The sequence below is a fragment of the Felis catus genome, chromosome D2 (genome assembly GCF_018350175.1).
Source record: "Felis catus isolate Fca126 chromosome D2, F.catus_Fca126_mat1.0, whole genome shotgun sequence".
Lineage (NCBI taxonomy): Eukaryota > Metazoa > Chordata > Mammalia > Carnivora > Felidae > Felis > Felis catus.
Genome location: NC_058378.1, coordinates 37,205,650 through 37,225,468, shown reverse-complemented (window position 1 = coordinate 37,225,468; position 19,819 = coordinate 37,205,650). Strand labels below are relative to the sequence as shown.

Here is a 19,819-nt window from a genome sequence, read left to right as displayed (position 1 = left end):
TGCTTCTTCATGCATCTGAGAGGAATCTTTTGATCCAGCCATTAACATTAGTTTATCCCAAGAAAGATTTGTTTACAGAACTTGACAAAGTTTTAAAAACCCAAAAGTCCTATCCGATCAGAAATCGTTATTGTTTTAAGCTTGTTGGCCATCTTCACAAACCCTGCGGCCAGGCCCTGGTAAATATCAGTCATTAAGACTGATAAGATTGACATTAAGATAGACTAATCAGTAGTCTGAAGAAGTTCAAATCTAGAGCCACATTGGGAACAGCATTAGTTACCTTCATAGTGTAACTTTCCTAAATATTCTCCACTGTACATGGATCATTTAGGTTTTCCGTATCTTCAGGATCCTTGGACTGGAGAGGCAGTCCTGGGCCGGACATAGCATACCATGTTTAAAATGGATATTTGCATCACTTTGCCATCCCTTGACTGGCCAAATTGTGTGGCTTAAGTTTAAAAACTTGATTTAGAGTTTCTGCCTTCACTCACAGTATCTAGTGATGCTGCAATACTGTGATGTTTTTAAAAAGAAAAAAAATTTTTTAATGTTTATTTATTTTTGAGAGAGAGAGAGAGAGAGAGAGAGAGAGAGAGAGAGAGAGCTCGAGTAGGGTAGGGGTAGAGAGAGGGAGATACAGAATCAAAAGCAGACTCCAGGCTCCAGGCTCTGAGCGACAGCACAGAGCCTGATGTGGTGCTTGAACCCATGAACCATGAGATCATGACCTGAACTGAAGCTGGACGCTTCACTGACTGAGCCACTCAGGTGCCCCAACACTGTGACGTCTTAAGTGAGAATGATCTTCGTCCATCCCGGTCCCCGGCTAAGTCTCTCTCCTGGTCCAGTGAGGACCCCTCCATCATCCCCTCCACTGTGTGATGAGGAGGGCATCCTGCTGGCCCAGCTCTGCCTGCCATAAAGAGCAGAACCCGGAATACTCCATCCTCTGCTCTCTGCCCTCTGTCACCTTCATCTGAACAAGCATTAGAGTCGGGGACCTGGGTCACATCCTGGGCAAGTCACTTTCTTGCTGTGGGACGTCAGGCATGCGGCTTAAGGAAATTGAGGTTAAGAGAGGTTGTCTGCAATGATATAGGTCGTAGGAACATAGGGTTGTTTAGGATTAGGTGAGATTCCAGGGGCCGTAGAGCACTTTACATCTGTTACCTACTGATTTATAGATAGCACATGAATCCCACCATTTAATAATGCTTACAATGGCCCAGGCCCTTTACTAGGCTCTTCGCATGTATTATCTATTTAAATAAATCCTCAAGATAACCTCATGAATCAGGAACTAGCACCAGCCCCTCAGAGACTCTGACTTTATAGTTGTAAAATGCAGAATTGGTATCTTGCCCAAGACTATTCAGTTATTTAGTGTCTGAGCTGAGCTAACACGGGGCTATCAAAGTACGAATCTCACATGGTAGATTTGTAGGTGTCATGGAATCTGGCAGAGACAGTTTTGGATGAGGATCTCTTTGGCATTCTTCAAATCATGCACCATGACCAACCATCACTCTATGTACAAGGAGGACACGCCCTGCTCTCAGTCTTGAATATTTTCAATTATATTTTCAATCACGGAGGACATAAGAAATTCTGCTTCTCTTCTCCCTGAAATAACATCCTTCCCCAAACTACTGTCCCTGGAATTTTCGAAAGTCTTGCAAATGTTTCTGGAAAATAAATTTCCCTTTTTGCCATCCATCCCTTGTACTCCTGCAGGCCCCTGGTGCTTCCTCAGACGTAGGCTGGTGAGAGCAGATCTTCTAATGCAGATGCTGAGTTAGAGAGGCGACTTCTCCCCATCCATCAACTCTAACTGCATTCAAACATGTTCAATATGTGGGCTTCTTGATAACTTCCACTGTATGGAAAACAAAATGGAGGGAAATGATTATTGGCACAAAAGGAGGAAGTCATAAATCTTCAAATCAGATATAGGACAGATTGGAACAATATGGGTCCTCCAAGGTTGCCATGATAATGTACCTAATAACTCTCCTTGGGCAAAAAGGCAATCTGCTTTCAATCAATCTCGCTTTTTCTGAGCAAAAATACCAATTATGTTGAAGGAAGATTTTTTTTTCTTCCTTTTTGATAAAGGCTGCTCTCCACCCCAGAAATCATGCTGTAGCTAAAAGATATATATTCTCAATTGTCTAGAATGGTATTGGACAGCTAGCATCAAATGAGAAAAGTCAATCCTTTTTTTCTCCCCTCTCCTGCCTGCATTTGTCTACTTCTTAAGAGAAGTGAAAGCTAATTAAAGGCTTAAGGGATAATATTGATTGCATTGGAATATATTTTATATGTACCCAGCACATTTTCAACTGAGAGAACCCTGACTCTTTCTAAGGCTGAATAAATCAGCTGGCAGGGCCTTTGATTCAAGGGTGAGAGGGTGAACTCATCTCCTTCCCTTCCACTTCTTGCACATCTGTCCTAGAGATGAATGATTTCAGAAGAGGGAGAGGCAATGCTGGCCGATGTTCATTCAGGCCTTTGCGTACAGGATGGGAAGGATGGATGTTCAGGCATTTACCCAGACCTATCATTGATTTGAGTCCAGCTTTGAATAATCACCAGGCTTCTACTGGTATAGAACTTTGAGCTTTGCAATGCCTGAGGCGGGAAGCTAGCTGGATGGTATTAGCCTCTCAGCTCCCTCATCTATTGAACGGGGATAAGGAGCTTGCCCAGGATCACACACGTCTTTGGGGGCAGAGCAGGGAATCCCATCTGGCTTATTTTCGCATCCAGGTGAGAGGAAGGGCCCAACCCAGAACTGTCCTGTGGAGGCGCCCGTACATTGGATTCATGCTGGGCTTATTCTCAATCGTAGACGTCTGTAGGCAGAAAGCATTAGAATTGCCCCATGCAGCCCCACATGTCAGATCAGGAGGGAGGTCCTATTTCTCTCTCACTTTCTGAACATACTTGGCAAATTCAAAATCAGAGATCTTATGCAAAACATGCAAATTCATTTGCAGCCTGTTTCGTCCATATAAATGCACGTGTCACAAGAAATATTTTAAGATAATGACATGATAAAAACGTATATAACCCGAGTGTTCTGTTTACGTCCTATAGTCTCACACGCTGTGTGTTTCAGGAGGGAGTTAGTCATGTGGGTTTGGGGCATTTGGAATGCGTGGCCAAGGGACCTCCCTGTACCTGGCTGGCACTTGCTAGAGAATAAAGTGATCATGCTGGGATGTCTCTTCTGAGGCAGCCACTGACAATCTTTCCTCCCTGCGATGGCCTCCGCTTGCCCGGCCACTAAGTGCAGCACCGTAACAATAACAGTCCATAATGGTGATATTATTAACTGCATTGTACATATTATTGATTTACTCTTTGTTCTGCATCATTATCCTTTCACCAATGAGTTTACTGCCTTATTCTCACATACTTAGTCAAGCACCAAATTACAACGAAAGGGCAGGCTCTTGTAATGGCATCTAATGGAACATTGCATAAGTGATCATCACTTCCTCCCATTATGCGCTGCCTCCAGCCAATGAGCTTTCTGCCTTATTGGAATGTGCACAGAGCAATTATGAGGTGCAAGGGACCTAGCCATTCTAAATTTTTTCCCACGAAATTACCATGCTTCGATGTTCACCACCTACCCATGCCTCAGAGCCCAGCCAGGGATTCAGCCTCTGTCGCTAGCAGCCTGAGAGGCACAGGGACCTGGGCTGAGCCCCTTGCTACAGTCTTCTTATTAGAAGCCAGCAGGTTTCATCTCCACAGTGAGGCCCCTGCTTTGGGTCATGGGGCTAACTCGTGCACTGAAATGCTTATTCCTGATTGAGCATTGGATAGCAAATGTAAGTGGCCATGGTACAGCCAGGTTGGTTCAGATTCATCAGATTGGTCTGGGAGCCCAAAGATATTGGGGGGACTGTTGTCCCGGCAGTTCTGGAAAAGAGGCTCATCTCCTCAGGGGGAGCCACCATCTCCAGAAACAGAAGTCCACCCCTCCCTGGATCAAGGCAAACAGTACAGCCTCATCCCTTTCTAGCTTCTCCCCATCTTGAAGTAAATTCCTTCGGCTCTCATGGAAATCCCAGGCACCCTGAGGAGGTAGCTATCTGGGGATGGACAGCCTGCTGCTGATCTCCGATTCCATAGGCGTCCCATCCCCATTTAGCCCTGAGTAATGCTCACTTACTGTAAAGTGTTACATGCCCCCATTGTCGGAGGAGTTATGGCGGAAAAATGCAAAATTTCCTTTTTACTGCTTATGGCCAGCAGAGCCCATAACGTGTCAAGCCGCACATTAGCCACCCTGATAAAAGTCCGCTTTCTTACACACAAAATCATCGTTTCAGCAAGATTTGTTATCTCATTACCTGATAAGCTCTATGTCATAAACCAAGACCCATTCGGTAAATCTCTCAGGAGGACGCTTTGTGGGCAGAAAGGGAAAGATCTGAATCTGCAAGGGACTTGATAATGCAGCATTTAAGCGCACGCATAATGTCACTTATTGTTAAAGGCATAAAACCACTTGGCCAAACGGTTGGGCTTTTAATAGGATTTTGTGCAGCATCAGGTGAGAAGCCATATGCCTTTTCTGTCTCGGAGTCTCTGAACACCTGCCAGCACCGCTGCTTTGCCTCACAGCCCTCTGGGGATGGGAGCTGGGCTTTAATTGAGGCCTCGGGAGGAGAAGAATGCTTCCCCGCAGCTGTGCGCTTCCTCTGTCTTGCCTGGGGTGGGTGCTGGGTCCTCGCTGGGTTGGCCCCATCTAACTGGCTTCTCCTGTTCAGGCACATTGTGGTCTGTGGACACATCACTCTGGAGAGTGTTTCCAACTTCCTGAAGGACTTCCTGCACAAGGACCGGGATGATGTCAACGTGGAGATTGTCTTTCTTCACAAGTAAGGGGCCCCTGCTGTTTCAAGACCCTCCACTCAACCAGGCTTCCTGAGGAGGGCTCACTGAATATCTGTGGAGTGGTGGTATGGGGGCAGTGTTGGAGGGTAGTGCAGAGTTGAATCAGCCATGTGGCCTCCTTAGAGAGGACAATCTGGAACCAATGGAAAGGGAACATTAGTTCAGTGGTGAGAACACCACCTGCCTCTGTGGAGCAACTCTGGCAAATAACAGTGAAGTTCATTATGGGTCAGATACGTCATTACCGTCCCATCAGCTGTCTGAATCTATTTGATCCAGGTGTGTCCACAGTGTCTGGTGTGGAAGATTAGCTGTCTCGTGTGGATTCTTTACAAGTGCGGGAGGGACATAGTGGCCAGGAAAGACACAGACATAAGAGGAAGCAGGGTATAATGTAATGGAAACAGTTGCAACAATAATTCCCATTTCTAGAAACCTCCGCTGTAGGACACTGTGCTACTCCCCGTGCATAAGTTCTCTTCTTTAATCAACACAGGGAGTAAAAGTACATGCTGTGAACTCAGAGTGCTCCATGTGAATCTTGACTCAATCAGTTACTCGCTGAGTAAGTTACTTAACCTCCCTGGGCCTCAGTTTTTACATTCAGTAGATAAGGAGATCACAATGGTTTTGATCTCCTTTCTTGGGCTGTAGAGAGAATGAAAAGAAGTAAGCCATGTCAAGAATGAATCAGGCACACAGCAAGCGTTCAATAAATGTTAGCTAGTATTATGAAAGATAAAATATATTTGGCTAGATAAGCAACATAGAAGGTGGGTCTTATCATGTTTGTTGTGCAGTGGAAGAAAGGAAGAGATCTCCTTCTGCTCAATGTTGTTGGGGTTTTAAGCTTCATCTGACCCCCATTTAGGTAAAAGGTAGTCAGCCACAGGGATAGAGGGTTCTGGGACTCGGGCATGTTGATGTGAGTGGCACTGTTTTCTTTTCTGATGGAAATGGGCCATCATAGGGCCAGCACTAGCCCCAATTTACCAAGAGACAAAGCTCATGTGTGGTGCTAGCTCCATAGGGGGTTGACAGCCCACAACTCAATCCTGCTCTGAGATCCCACAGAAGCTGACTTTCCTATAAGCTTCTGTTCTGTGCGTCTCCTTCCTTTTGACAGTTGTTCACAGAATACCAAACTGGCTGCCATGTTTGAGCACACCAGCATTTTTTTCTTCTCAGCACTGAATTCTCCAAGTTCTGAAAAGACCGACCAGGCTATGAACACAGGAGCAGAACTCACAGATCAATTCAGCGCTTTAGCTTCTCATTACCAGCTGAGGGGCCCATCCTCTGCTGAGCACTATGGAAGGTTCAAGAGAAGTATAGTGTGTAGGTCCTGCCCTCATTGGGCATTTCAAGATGAGCATGTGTGCAACAGCTAGAGCTCAACATCCATGCTATATTCACTGACTGAGGTCAGTTTAGTCAAATGGCAGAATCGCATGGGGCATTTGCATCAGGGAGAGACCACCACTTCTTACATGACCAGGCAGACTTTCTGAGAGGGGCCAGACCAGTAATGGATCTCGAAGACTGGTTGGATTTGCACAGGCACCTGTTTCTCATCCACTACTTGAGTCTGAACCAACAAGCTGGCTGCTAATGCCTCACTTGCTGGGATTCACCTCCACGTCCCCAGCATCTGTCAGCGTCAGCTTTGTCGTAGATGGCCCAGTTAATTAACCTCTTGAAACTTTGGGTTAATAACATCCCTTCCTCTAGGGTTGTTTTGAGGTTTAAATGAGTTGATACTTGTCAAGTGCTTAGAATGGTATCTGCCACATAGTAAATGCTCAAAAACATGAACAATTCTTACTAAGTACTTAATGAATGTTAGGCAAGCATTGACCAACACAGGTCTTGGTACCTAGAAGGTTCAAACGAAATATCTTCTGACATCTAGCATAGTACTTTATAGAGAACAGATATTTTTCATCTTTGCAGAAGTAATAAATGAATGAATAGGTCAATCAGTGCTTTAGTCCTTGTCCTCCAATGGGAAAGGTATCTGTGTGGCTCACACTAAGAATGACGAATAGCGTACACATGTGTGAACCAAGAACAGTACCAAGAGTAAATTCACTCTGTCTGTGGCTGCTCAGAGGTGACATGTTTTGATCCAGGCCCCAGGAGATGAGAAGTCCATAGGGCTGAGAAGCAAGGAAGAGGCTTTGAGGGAGGGAAGAGCCGTAGGCTCTGCCAGGGGCACCTTTGACTAATCTCTGAGGTCACAGCTCGGTCTCTCTATTCGTAGAATAGCGATTCCATTCATAACAAAATGAAAGACATTTTGCCCCATAGGCCTCAGACTCTGTGAAGATTGTGAACTGCTTCATTTTACCTTGGTACTGGTTTGGGTTTTCAGTGGGCTGGGGTTTTACTCCTCTTGAGTGTGACCCTTTCATTTCTGCAAGAAACGGGGCTGCTTTGAAAGTGAAAGCCTTTTCCTAGGGCTTTCTTTTTGGAAGTCAGAGAGAAAGGAGGCCATGGAGGCAGAAATACCTAAGTCTGTTGTATTAATGGCTGTTTCTTCTCTCCCTGCCAGCATTTCCCCTAACCTGGAGCTAGAAGCTCTGTTCAAACGACATTTTACTCAGGTGGAATTTTATCAGGGTTCAGTCCTCAATCCACATGATCTTGCAAGAGTCAAGGTAAGAAGGAAGAGGTGACTTCTGCTTTTACTCCATCTGAGAGGGGGACTGACTCTGTGGTGAGGGCATATGCCTCCCAGGATGGCCAAGAGTCACCCCCATTCCCCTAATGCCATAAGTCAGTATGCCACCAGCCTTGACATCACCCTTCCACTGGCCCCAGGGCTTTGTTCTCTGGCACCTGCCTTCTTTCACTTGAAACAGTCATAAAATTAGTTCCCTCAATATCCACACTCCTCAAGGAAGAAGACTAGTTGTATGGACTCAGTAGACTCATATACAACATGATAATAAAGTAATTCCCATGTTAAATACTGAAATTAGACTCAAAGTAGCTCTGAAATCTATTATTTACATTGGAGAGGAACATGAAGGGTAAAGTATAAATAAAATGTGACCAGGCCATAAAACATTTTGAGCTTCCTTTTTTTTTTGGCCCCCACTAAAGACTAAAAGTGAAACACTAAACATGCAGATATCTGATATCACTTAGTGATAGGCTAATCTTTCATTCCCAAATCTGCTAAGTTAGAATCTTCTTATAAAGCAGACCTGAGGTTTATAAAGGAAAGGGCTATAGCAAAGTGACATCTGGTACTTTGCTCATTTTGTATCGGTTTTGTGAGCACATTCGATATTTGCATGGCAGTGGGTATAGATTAATATTGTGAGTCCACTGACATCTAAATGCTCACTGTGGTCCCAACATAATTTAGTAAATCATGTAATTGGCAAACATGAATAAGCCAGAAGGATTTGGGTAAATTCTTTGGGTTATTAAAGAAAACTAGAGACAATTTGTGACATACCATGGAGGAAACCGTGGCCCCCCACCAAATGCAGGGATGGTCTGTTAAGTACAACAAACCAGGGAGGACGGATTGCAGACCTGAGCCAGCACGAGAATTCTTATGCTTATAGAGTCCAGTTAATCTTAATATTATCCAGACAGGATCCAAGTTATGACTTAATGTGAAATCTAATGAGAACTTGGAGAAAATAGTTACTGTTCAAGGACCTAATTTAGATGCAAGCAATTATTAGCATAACTCATCATTCCCTCAAAGGAATCAATCTTTTTTTGGCTCATGTTTAGATAAGTCGGTAGGTTTTGAGGTCATCTGGAACACATCATTTCGTACACATGGATGTGTTGTCTTTTGAGTATCTGAATGCTAATTCAGTACTAAACGATACCGAGCTGTTATCTGATTTAGGGCTCTTATTGCCTTCTATGCCACAGTTAAGATGTGAACAAGATCAGATGAAGGACTTTGGAGTCTCAATTTCTGAATCCCCGACTACTCGGTTAACTTGGTAACCTGAGAGGAGGGGTTTAGTCTGCCTAATGCCATTTCCCGACTAGAAAAATTAGGATGATGGTGTAGATCCGTTGGTTGGGAAAGGAGGCAGGGAGGGGGACTGAAAGCCTTAATTAATTGTTATGTGAAGAAATCTGGAAAGATTATACCTAAGTGACTGTGCAAAATGAAAAGTATAATTACCAAGGTACATGTCGTACCCTCTAATGGCAACAAGATGAAATGTTTATACCATAATAAGAATTTTGCAGCCTATACTTTTGACAAAAAAAAAAAAGATAATCTCCCAGGATTATTTTTTTTCTTTCCTTGGAAACTACCAGGTTCCCCAAAAGCTGTCAACAGAGAAAGATTGCAAACCAAGCATGGCTATTTATATGTTTGTGTTCTGTGATCTTCCTTTTGGTGTCTTAGATAGAGTCAGCAGATGCGTGCCTAATCCTTGCCAATAAGTACTGCGCTGACCCTGATGCTGAAGACGCCTCCAACATCATGAGGTAACGCCGGGGAGGCCAGGGAAGGCTCTGGGCTTGGCACTCTGCAGCCCATTGGCTGCACTTTGGGGTTCTCTGCAGAGCACCATCTCTGTGGGACCTTCTTTCCCCCATAAGACACCCTACACCTTGCCACAAGCATAGGTGTGGGGGGAGCTGAGCCACTGGTGGCTGTGGAGGGCGATGACACAAGACAAGCTTATCCTTGGCGAATGGGAGCCCTGGGGCTCACAACTGGTTTTGGGATTGAGATATTTTGGACAGGACTGGGAAAGGAAAGATAGATTTAGATGGGTACAGGCCTGAAGTAGGGTACCATGTTCCCTAAGGGAGAGTGGACCTGGGATGTCTTAACTGTGGGTGATTTTGTCCCTCAGAGGAAATTTAGAAGTATCTGGAGATGTTCTTGGTTGTCATAACTAGGGGATGCTGCTCACATCAAGGGGGCGGGTAGAGGCCAGGGATGCTGTTCAACATCCTACAGTGCACAAGACAGTTACCCACAGCAGAGAAGTATCTGGCCCAAAATGTCTAGTGCCAAGCTTGAGAAGCTCCACGTTAGAGCTTTTCGAGCTTGTCTGTAGCATGTTGATTAATAGCCCCACGAAGAGGAGTTTGTCGACTGATGAGCTTTTGTTTCAACCAGTTTTCCAAAATGAAATCGTGTCTTTACTGAGAGCCTTCTCAGTGCTTTTAACACTAATATGAATTTCTAAGAGAATGTTCTACAGAGAACGTATCAAACCTATTTAACTCCAATGCCCCCTTTCTTAGAGAACACCTTTGGGTGGGTGTGGGCACACTCTGGAAAACATGGCTCAGTGCCCTCCCTGTGAATGGACGAGGCCCATAGAAGGCCCTTCCCTGCCGACTCCCCACTCCTTATTCTTTTTGCATTTCAGAAGAACACTGTTCTGTGACAACAAAATGATGGACGAGTTAAGATATTTGGCTCCAGAGAGTTAAAGCCCCTTAGGATTCTTCTCCCCTCCCGTGTACATTGCAGAGTAAAGAGAACTGGGAGGGAATCATAAAGAGACACTTCCGGAGAAGAGACCAAAGAGAAGACATCTCACTCCCACTACATTCCCAAGAACGCTTGCCTAATTGTGAGCAGCCGTCCTTTGGTCCAGACAGACCGCCCTCTCCCCACATCCTGGTTTGCCACCATGTCCTGGGAATTTACCTGGGGTGAGGGCTTAGGGAGCTGCTTCCTCACCAGGCTCCCATTGCCCTTCCTTCGTTTCTCATCAGTGGCCCCCAAGTGACATGAGCTCTCCCATCGCTGAGTTGGGGGAGCTCCTCCAGTGCATTTGGGACGAGCGTGTCTTTCCCTCAGCATCTGGACCTTGTGCTGGCAAGCGACAGCTGGCACAGTGTTCTCTTTCCTCCCGCTTCTCTTTGGCAATATGCTCAGTGCAGTTGTTTTAAGGAAGTTGATGCATGAACCCTTGTAAGCGTGGGACTTGCCAGCCTACGGGGAGATGATGGAATGGGGACATGTGTCCACACCTCGGTCCGCCCACTAGTCACAGCTGGAAAGTGACTACAACAGCTCAGCAGAGAGTGCTTCAGTGAGCCTTTCCTTGAACTAGGATTTCCATCCTTCCCTGCGTTTTTGTGTCATTTGAAATGATAAAAATGTCCCTTTTAAGGAACTAGGCTTCATTATCTTCAGATTTGCAAACATAAAAAACAAAAGAAGATAAAGCTTAATGTTTTGATCCCCCCAGAGAAGTTTAGGGCTAGGGCTTTTTTTTTTCCCCCAAAAGTGAATAATTGAAATGAATAATAGCTTTGAAACGGGCAATTCTCTTAATCGCAGTATTTTACTTAAGTGCGGTAGGGCTAATATGAAGACATGTAAGTTATCAGGGTGATTGGCACGATGCCAAGACATAAAACTTCCCGAACAAAGTTGCCATCATAAGTTTAATGATGCCATTCATTAACCAGAATCAGAACTAAGGCGCAGGCAGCAAAAGGGAACAGGAAACTCAGGGTTAAAAATGGGCTCTGTCTTTCCCTTATTTGTATAATCCTCCTTTCTCCTTAGTTTAATGAGACCAGTCTGCCCCTTTTGAAATTAAAATGTCAAAGATCCATTTGAAATGAGCTAATGCAGAAAAACTGGCTGATGCTATGAGCAGAATTCTGAGGGCTGACTGAGGCTCAAAGTCCTTGAGTTATTAAGCATGAGCCAACACAACACTTCTTCAAAAATAAAATGAATTCCTTCAAGTGCAAAAGCCCAGGATGAATTTGTGCAGGCAGAAGCTTACGAGTGATCCATTTCCTAAATTCACAAGTTGTAGCTTTTCAGCCGCAATGGCTCCCTGGCTGCCTTCTCTCCATTTTTGCACAAAAAAGGCATGGAGCACAGAGCAGTTTCTTGGTGTGAAGTTTGTGAGGGTGGTCACAATAAACGCACTTGCATTTCTGAGTAGGCTTGGGAGGTGGGCCTTTCTGTGGAATTCCATTCCTTCCTTGTCACGAAGGAAATGTATAATGTCACCTCTGACAGAGTCGGTAATGACAAAAACCATAACTTACACGTGGAGAGAGCTTTTAATGATTTCAAAGCATTTCCACATCTGGTCTTTCATTTGCTGCTCATACCAGAACCTGTGAAATAAATAAAGCAGGTACTGTTGCCCCCAATGTCCAGATGAGGAAACAGTCACAAAGAGCCCAGGGATTTCCTGAAGGTCACCTAGTTCCTTCGTACAAGACTGGGACTGGAATCCAGGTGTTTCTCTTCTTCCACCTGTAGCCCAGTGACTGTGTCAGGGAGCAGAAGCGAGGGTTGGGGGAGGGGACGGGCAGTGGTCCATAGAGAGCATGGACTGAAGGCGGTTGGAGCCGGGCGATTTTCTATCAGACTGTGACCCCTGCCAGGCCTCGGTACTTATCGCCAACCAGCATTAAAGTTGTCATTTAGACACCAGTATCTATCGAAAGCTGAGTCATTGATCCTGTCTTAAGAGCCCGGCTCAGAAATCATTTTTGTGAGTGGCCATGTGTGTGTGACAATTAGCATCATTTGTCAAACTGCTTGTTTGATTTGTCATCGTTGTCTCGAGTTAACTTAGAGAATTGGACTCAGAGCAAACGGTTTCTAGGCTCGTCCCTAGGGTATGTGAGATTGTAAGCCGTCAGCCCCATGAGTTGGCTCCATGAGTTGAGCTTCCTTTATTTAGACGCCTAGCCCACGACCCCTGCTCCAGAGCCCCCACCCCAGTGCACACATACTCACATGCCAACACCAAGGCACCACAGGACCGCTTTCTTCTTCTATGCCCAGGACACAGTCTATGGCCGTTTTGTGATTTCTTTTTCACACCACCATGGGGTACAGCAATGGACACACAGTTTAACTTGGCCCTGTGCCTCAAGCTCTCTGGATGGGCCTGGCTGCTGGCCCCACATTCACTCCATTTGGGTGTAATCAAATCAATGTTCCCATCAGACTCCAAGGGTTAGGCAGATCCTGCCTCAACTCTGGTTCTTTCTTTTTCAGAGTAATCTCCATAAAGAACTACCATCCGAAGATAAGAATCATCACTCAGATGCTGCAGTATCACAACAAGGTAGGTCAGCGAGAGCCTAGCCCAGGCTCAAATATGCACATGTGTGTCCAGCTACACACGCGCGCACACACACGCGCACACACACGTATGCACACACGTGCACACATATGCACACACATGCTGCTACAACCCAAAGCCCTGGAAAAGGGAGTGGTGGGTAAAAACCTCCCTGGGACTTTTTTGCAGTGCAAACACCTTGTTTACAGTTGGTCACTGAAAGGAAGCATGTGTTCCTTCATGTTTCCAATAGGAAGCATCTATTAGGCCCCAGGTTCAGAACATTGATGCGATCTTAGATCCCATTTCAGCAACTCCCACTTTCATGTGCTGCACGCATTTCTTCATTCGGTATTTACTGACTACCTACCAGGTGGTCAACACGCTACCTTGACCTCCCTAACCCCCCATGGGGAGTCCTATGTTGTACCCTCAGGGGCTTCGCAGTCAAGGTGTAGAGAGTGTCCCGGGCAAGTGATAGGACTTTTCTACCTGGCACCATGTGACCTGGAAGAACAGATCACATGCTGGGTGGAGACTGGAATCTGGCATTCTCACCCTCAAGATGAGAACTGGCATTGTTGAATTCGGGAACATAGCTGCTCTCCAGAGATGAAACATAAAGGAATTTTCCTAGTGTTTTAGTTTACAGGGGGACTGGAAAGAAAACAAACGGAGTCTATGTTGTTTCCCTTGTGATTTCTTCCCAGTCTCTCATTCGAAGGCACTGATCCTTCACCCAGCCTGTCATTAAATTCCCAGGAAAACAGCTTTGGGGGAGGGAAGGTGGCACCTTTCTCTGTTCGATATGGAACCGGTTATGCCCGTAATGAGGCTCAGAAACTGGAGGCTCAGTACCTGGAACCAGGTGTCCTGTCTGAACAGAATAACTCCCTGCTGGGTTATGAGTGAGTGCGTGTCCCATCTTATAGGCCATATTCCCTACGAAATAGGCAGTCAGGTGACCCAGAGAAGACCCTATTCTGCCAAATGCACCAGTGCCATGCCATTATTTCTTAATTGCTGGCAAGTGCTGTCCCATTTTGCTGTGTGGAGGCTCATCAGAGGCCATTGCTGAGTGGAGCCTGCTGTCGGTGACCGGCCTACCACTTGGGTCTGCTGCCCACTGCCCAACCCTCGGCAGGTGGTTCCACTGTAGAACGTGTTGCGTTCCAGCCAGTGGGGCTTGGTGATGAGCACCCAAGGTCACATTGTCCTGTTTGTCTTGGGAAAACCCAAGGACATTGAAGAGATAAAGTAAGATATTGGTAACTCACAAGGATTAGGCCAGAGAAGTTTTTATTGACAGCAGCCCCTGTAGGTAGAGGTAAATTTTATTAGCCAGGCTGTGGCTGGTGACAGCTCCTAAGGCAATAAACTCTTCTTTCATTTATGATATGAAATTTCATTTAGTGTGAGAGTGTTCTAAGCTGTTGTTTAGATTTTTGGCTGAATTTAGATTGAATAGGAAAATTAATGTTATATGTTCAGAAAGGGATGTCGGTTCCTTTTTTTCTCTCCTTCCAATGAGTGCTGATTCAGCATCTTCAAGAAATTAAGGAGGATTTCGGCGATGCGATTCATGTCAAGCTCAAAGTAGCAAAGTAGCTCAATGGACCTAGGATCCAGATGGTACCTGGGCAGTACTCATGTGACCATAGCAAGCTGAATGACTTTTACAAACTGCTTCATTGTAATTATTCAGAAATAAGGATGAATGGCATCAACTGATCCATGATTATTTGCTTAAAACACATTTTGGGGGCACCTGGGTGTCTCAGTCGATTAAGCGTCTGACTCTTGATTTTGGCTCAGGGTCGTGGGATTGAGCCTGGCATCAGGCTCCACGCATCAGATTCTCTCTCCCCCCCACTTCGCCCCTCTCCCCATTCCAAATAAACAAACAAACAAACAAATAAATAAATAAATACCCCACACATTTTATTTAGAACCACCCCAATCTATTTGGGTTTCAGAGTAAGGCAAAATCACATATGAGACTTTGCCCCTGTAGGATTAGTAAGGGTACAAGGAACAGAGTGACCTTGACACAGGGCATTTTTCTCTCTCATTTCATTTCTCTCTTCTAGAGAGAGCAGCATGTCCACCGGTGACTGTCATGCCGTTCCTCATGGAATTGCAAGTGGACATTTGTCACCCTGCTTTATAATTGTGCTGTTCCATGAGATGCTTCCCCCTAACCTTTAATATGTTTTTCTTCCCATTACCTTATAATAGTATTTTTCTTCCTCTCTCTGTACTTTCTCTTCACCCATGCCTAAATGCCCAAAGATGTCCACCCATTAAAACTCTCTTTCTTGAAAGAACCTGGTATGTGTATGTAAACTTAAGTTACATTGAACGTATTTCAAGTGATAATTAATTCCGTAATTGGATACTGGACTTAAAATATAAAGAATTTTAATTCCCTGCGCCCTAATGATGCCGGAATTCCAGGGATGTAGGGAAGCTGCGTACTTTCTTTCTGCATGTAAAACTGGTCCTGAGTTTGTCATCATAGTAATCTCAGACGCTCATGTCCTATTTTATGGTTTTAAAAAAGCTTGACATCCATTATCGCGTTTAGTTCTCATTTGACCATCTGTGCGTGTTAGCATCCCAGTGTGACCTCAGATGGGGAGTCTAAACTGTGTCTCAGACAGAGAAGCTCTGGTAGATACAACTCATGGTCACTTGGCAGGCAGTGAGCTCACATCAGAACTGCCAACTGCCACCTTCTCTTTAAATAGAGCCACACCCCACTGAACCAAACTGTGGTTCCTCACAGTAGGCCTTAATGAAAGACTGATGTTCCCTAAAGTGGATCTGAATTCATGGAGAGAAACACTCGGCCTAGCCATCTCTGAACACAGAAAGACAGTACAGGACATTTTTGATTTGAGTGTAAATGTCTTGATGCTTTTCAAGGAAAGAACAGTTTGTGATATCTTAGAAAAGTGTCACTTCTGACTTAGCTGTTAATGGATTTTTTTTTATTTTTCAAACAGCCTCTAGAAAAAGAGGTCTTTGCCTGGGACCTGGAAGCCAAGTCCCAGTGGCCCAAAGGAGATGCAAGTTCTTTGCGCTTCCTCACTAACAACCCTTACACACTTAGGTAGTAGTGTTAAAGTGTTTTCTCTGAAATGACCTTCTTTGTTCCTTATGGTGGCTTCCCCAAAGTTGTGTGTGCAGGGAGAGCTGGAACTAGGACTGGAATTAATCTCTCCTGGTTTCCCGTTATTATATGTCCTCACATTTTCACGTTCCTTCTTCTTGAGATGAGGAATGGTTCAGTGGCTGATCAGAGGGAGACCCTGGTCCTGCTAGGCCAGCTCTATCAGGCCTCATTCTCCAGGTCACAGAGGATTTGCCTCTAGACTTCTGTGCAATAATGCTGGCATTTTCCACTAGATCTGAATGTCCCTCATATGAAGGACAGAGTTGCCAGGGGAACTCTGGGGAAATTTCCTCTCTTCATTTCATGCATACACATGTCCCTCCCAGCCTTTGGTATATCCCTCCCTGCTCCATGTTCCACAATTGGGGAAGTTATGATGGCCAATAAAAGGAGGCCATATGGAAGCCTGAGAAATGAAACAAACTTGACTTTCCTGTGTAATAACGTGTAAAATCTATCTAAGGAACTCAAACCAGATGGGGACATGGGGGACCCAAGGCCCAAAAACCTGAACTTCCATACCTGCAGAAACCAGGTACATGGGGATACGAGAGACTCTGTGGAAAAGGTTTTCTTTGTTTGTTTGTTTTGAAGGTGCCATGAAGGGTATGTGTCCTTCGAATCTCCTTTCACACTTGATGATTTACTTGTTCATTACGTAGATCTCATTTGTCCTCAGATGATGTGAATGCAAATGAGGATTTCTCCACTGAGACTGAGGTGTTCTCTGTGGTGTCAGTATTCTCTATGGCCTTCATAAGCCAGTGAAGAGTAGGGAGGAAAACAGGGTAAAGGGCAAGGCTACTCGCTGGAATCAAGCCTATGGGAGAATGTCTCTGACACTCAGCTTGACAGAAATTCCCATCCGCGATGGCCCACACACCAGACATTTTTAACCATGCTCTCATTAGGGAGGATAGTCTTCTCTCCCAGGAGTCACTGCTGGATTAGGACTGTGAGACTGTCACAGGACTTTGCAGGAAGGAATTTCACAAGAGTGGTATTTCTACAAGCAGAGCAAAGAGCCATTGGACTTGCTGTTTGTGTCCACAATGGCATCTTTCATCTCTTCTAGTAGGTACAACTGTAGTGTGTTGTCCTGACAGTGAAGGGAAACCTCCAGGGGGTTCCTTGTGTTTGCTGCTCCATGGAGAGAAATAGTAATTTCTGGGCCACGAAGTCTTGGCATCAGCAGGAACCTAGCAGGGCTCTCTGCTTCAGCCTCCCATGCAAAACAAGAGGTCTTTCCATTGTGACTTGGAAAAACACTTACTGAGTTTTTGGGACAAAGACCGTGCATTTTTGGAGGTAGCTTTCTCCATTTGTTAGACACATTAGATCCATAGAAAGTTCCTTTATAAAACAAGTCAAAAATCTTCTTTCTTATAATATACATCAGTCAGTCCTAATTCTGGCCCCTGGAATGAAGCAAGACAAGCCTAATCTCTCTTCGGCATGGCAGCACCTGTGGTATTTGGAGGCAACCATCTTGTCTCCCTGAAGGCGTGGCCCTTCTTCCAGCCAAACACGGATGGCTGTCTTAACTGTTTCTCCAAAAATGTTTTCCAGAACCCCCACCTCTCCTTGTGCTTGTCATTTTTCTCTGGAAGTTATTCAGTTTATCAGTTTCCCTCTTTAAATCTGACTGTTACAACTGGATCAAGTATTCTGGAGTAGCCTGACCAGTTCACAACAGAAGGAAACATTCATTTCCCTTGATCTGGAGACCATTTCTAACAAGCAAGCATTGGCCTTCTCTGTAATCTGTCACACGGTTGGCCTCTTTTTCGGGTTTGAGTTGCCCACACACTTAAGTTTTTTTCTTCTTTCCCCTCAGCTCTGCTGCCAAGTTAGGTCTTCTCATTTTGAATTTATACAGTCGATTTTTTTTTTTTTTACCCTAAATGCTGTACTTGACATTAAGGCCTTTAAAATCTTTTCTGGTTGGTTTTCTGCCCATTTTTCTAACCCTGGAGAACTTTTTGAATCTTGATTCTTTCATCCAACATATCATCTCTGGCTCTCTACTTCATGCCACTTAAAACTAGTTGGATGAGCATACATCTGGGTCCTTATCTCAGGGTGTGACCTAACTGTTGAATAGGATCAGTCTGTCTGCAAGAGATTGTACCATGTCTACACTGTGAGTTGCCTGATAATTTAGGTCAGTGCTTCTCAAAGTGTGGTCCCCGGATCAGCAGCTCAGAGGCACCTCGAACTTATTAGAAATGCCAATTCTCCAGCCTCACCCTGTACCCTACTGGCTCAGAAACTCTAGGATAGGGGCCAGCAATATGTGTATCAACCCTCCAGGTGATTCTGATGCCCACTCAGCCTTGGGAGCCATTGATCTGGAGTATTGGGATTGCAGATAAAAAAGGAATCTAAAACACCCAGACATCTGATAGTCTGAGTCTGTTTGAGGAGCCAATTTATGAACAATTTAACCAGACATCCTAGTAGCATAGGCTGATGTGTCTGTCACAAGAGGAAATTCCCTCTGGACTTTGTTTGGCTACATGACAAACCAGAGGCGGGGGACCTAGGTTTGGGAGGTGCAGAAGCAATGATCCAAAGGGAAGACTGAAGACTGAAGTCTGCTGAATGGGAGAGTCAAATAAAACACCAAACACCAGACTCAGGAGAGGGAAAGAAAGGATGAGTCTGAATGCCTTCTAAGCAGCTGGGCAATGCTGCATTTCCCAGAGGAGCTTTTCAACAATTGAACATTTAGGAATGAAAGGTCTCATACCTTGCTTTTGCTTCCACAGGCGCATCTGCTAAACATCCCAAGCTGGAACTGGAAAGAGGGGGATGATGCAATCTGCCTCGCAGAGCTGAAGCTGGGGTTCATAGCCCAGAGCTGCCTGGCTCAAGGCCTCTCCACCATGCTCGCCAACCTCTTCTCCATGAGGTCATTCATAAAGGTAACGTCTTGTCCTATTAGAGCACATTAGCCCCGGATTCAGTTTGTCGTGGGGTTGAGTAGAGAGCACAGCTTAAACTCAAAACAGATCGACGGGCTTTAACCACTTTGGTTAAAGAGAAATTCCTTGTTACAGATTTGGGCACAAGGCCAACTTCTTTCAAAATTATGTTTTTATTTTTATTTGGCACATCCACGGCCATTAAATGATTGTTCAAAGCACAATCCTCTCTTTTTTTTAGATAAACCACATGTTTATCTATCAACAAAGCCTCCGCTGTTAAAACAAAAATATGATTTATATACATTCCATATGGCACCAGAGCGCCTAAAGAAAAGAATTATCATTTTGCTCTTTTACATCAAGTGGCTGGTGGACCTCTCACTGTGCGGATAAATGCAGACCATGTGTTTGTGCTGAAGCCCAAACCCCAACAACATAATTCATTTATTTATTTCTGCACAATCAAGGAGGCCAGCAGGGCTGACATGCCATGGTTATTTGAATGGAGAGTGAATCTATGAACCGAGCCCTCAGCAGCGGCGCCCTGTACCCTGTGACACGGGCGGTCTGGGTATGCTCCTCGTCGGCCGGCTCACCCCACAGAGCTTACTGGGCAGCCACCCAGAGCCTCCAAAGTGGACCCTGCCTGTTGGACCAACCCAGGCAGTGAAAGACCCAACCCTGTCCTCACAGGCCAGGCCAGGACAGTTTCCAGGACACTGTGT

The 19,819-nt window shown here is 45.1% G+C and overlaps 1 protein-coding gene and 1 long non-coding RNA gene across 46 annotated transcripts in view; one reads left to right on the top strand and one right to left on the bottom strand.

The window, feature by feature from the left end:
• KCNMA1 (potassium calcium-activated channel subfamily M alpha 1) overlaps positions 1-19,819 on the top strand; it is a 731,637-nt gene that overhangs the window by 518,341 nt on the left and 193,477 nt on the right. For all 44 annotated transcript variants that reach the window (XM_019813336.3, XM_045040192.1, XM_019813339.3 and 41 more), the window contains 5 exons: positions 4,797-4,907; positions 7,478-7,583; positions 9,320-9,402; positions 12,920-12,989; positions 18,936-19,091. In XM_019813336.3, the coding sequence (XP_019668895.2) occupies positions 4,797-4,907; positions 7,478-7,583; positions 9,320-9,402; positions 12,920-12,989; positions 18,936-19,091 (526 nt within the window). The remainder of the gene's footprint in view (positions 1-4,796; positions 4,908-7,477; positions 7,584-9,319; positions 9,403-12,919; positions 12,990-18,935; positions 19,092-19,819) is intronic.
• LOC109492515 lies at positions 1,562-19,056 on the bottom strand. 2 transcript variants are annotated; one of them, XR_002146413.2, is made up of 2 exons: positions 18,917-19,056; positions 1,562-1,882 (listed from the first exon to the last, which is right to left on the bottom strand). It is a non-coding gene; the product is annotated as an uncharacterized LOC109492515 (long non-coding RNA). The 2 variants fall into 2 exon arrangements; XR_002736842.2 differs by lacking the exon at positions 18,917-19,056 and adding an exon at positions 3,431-3,724.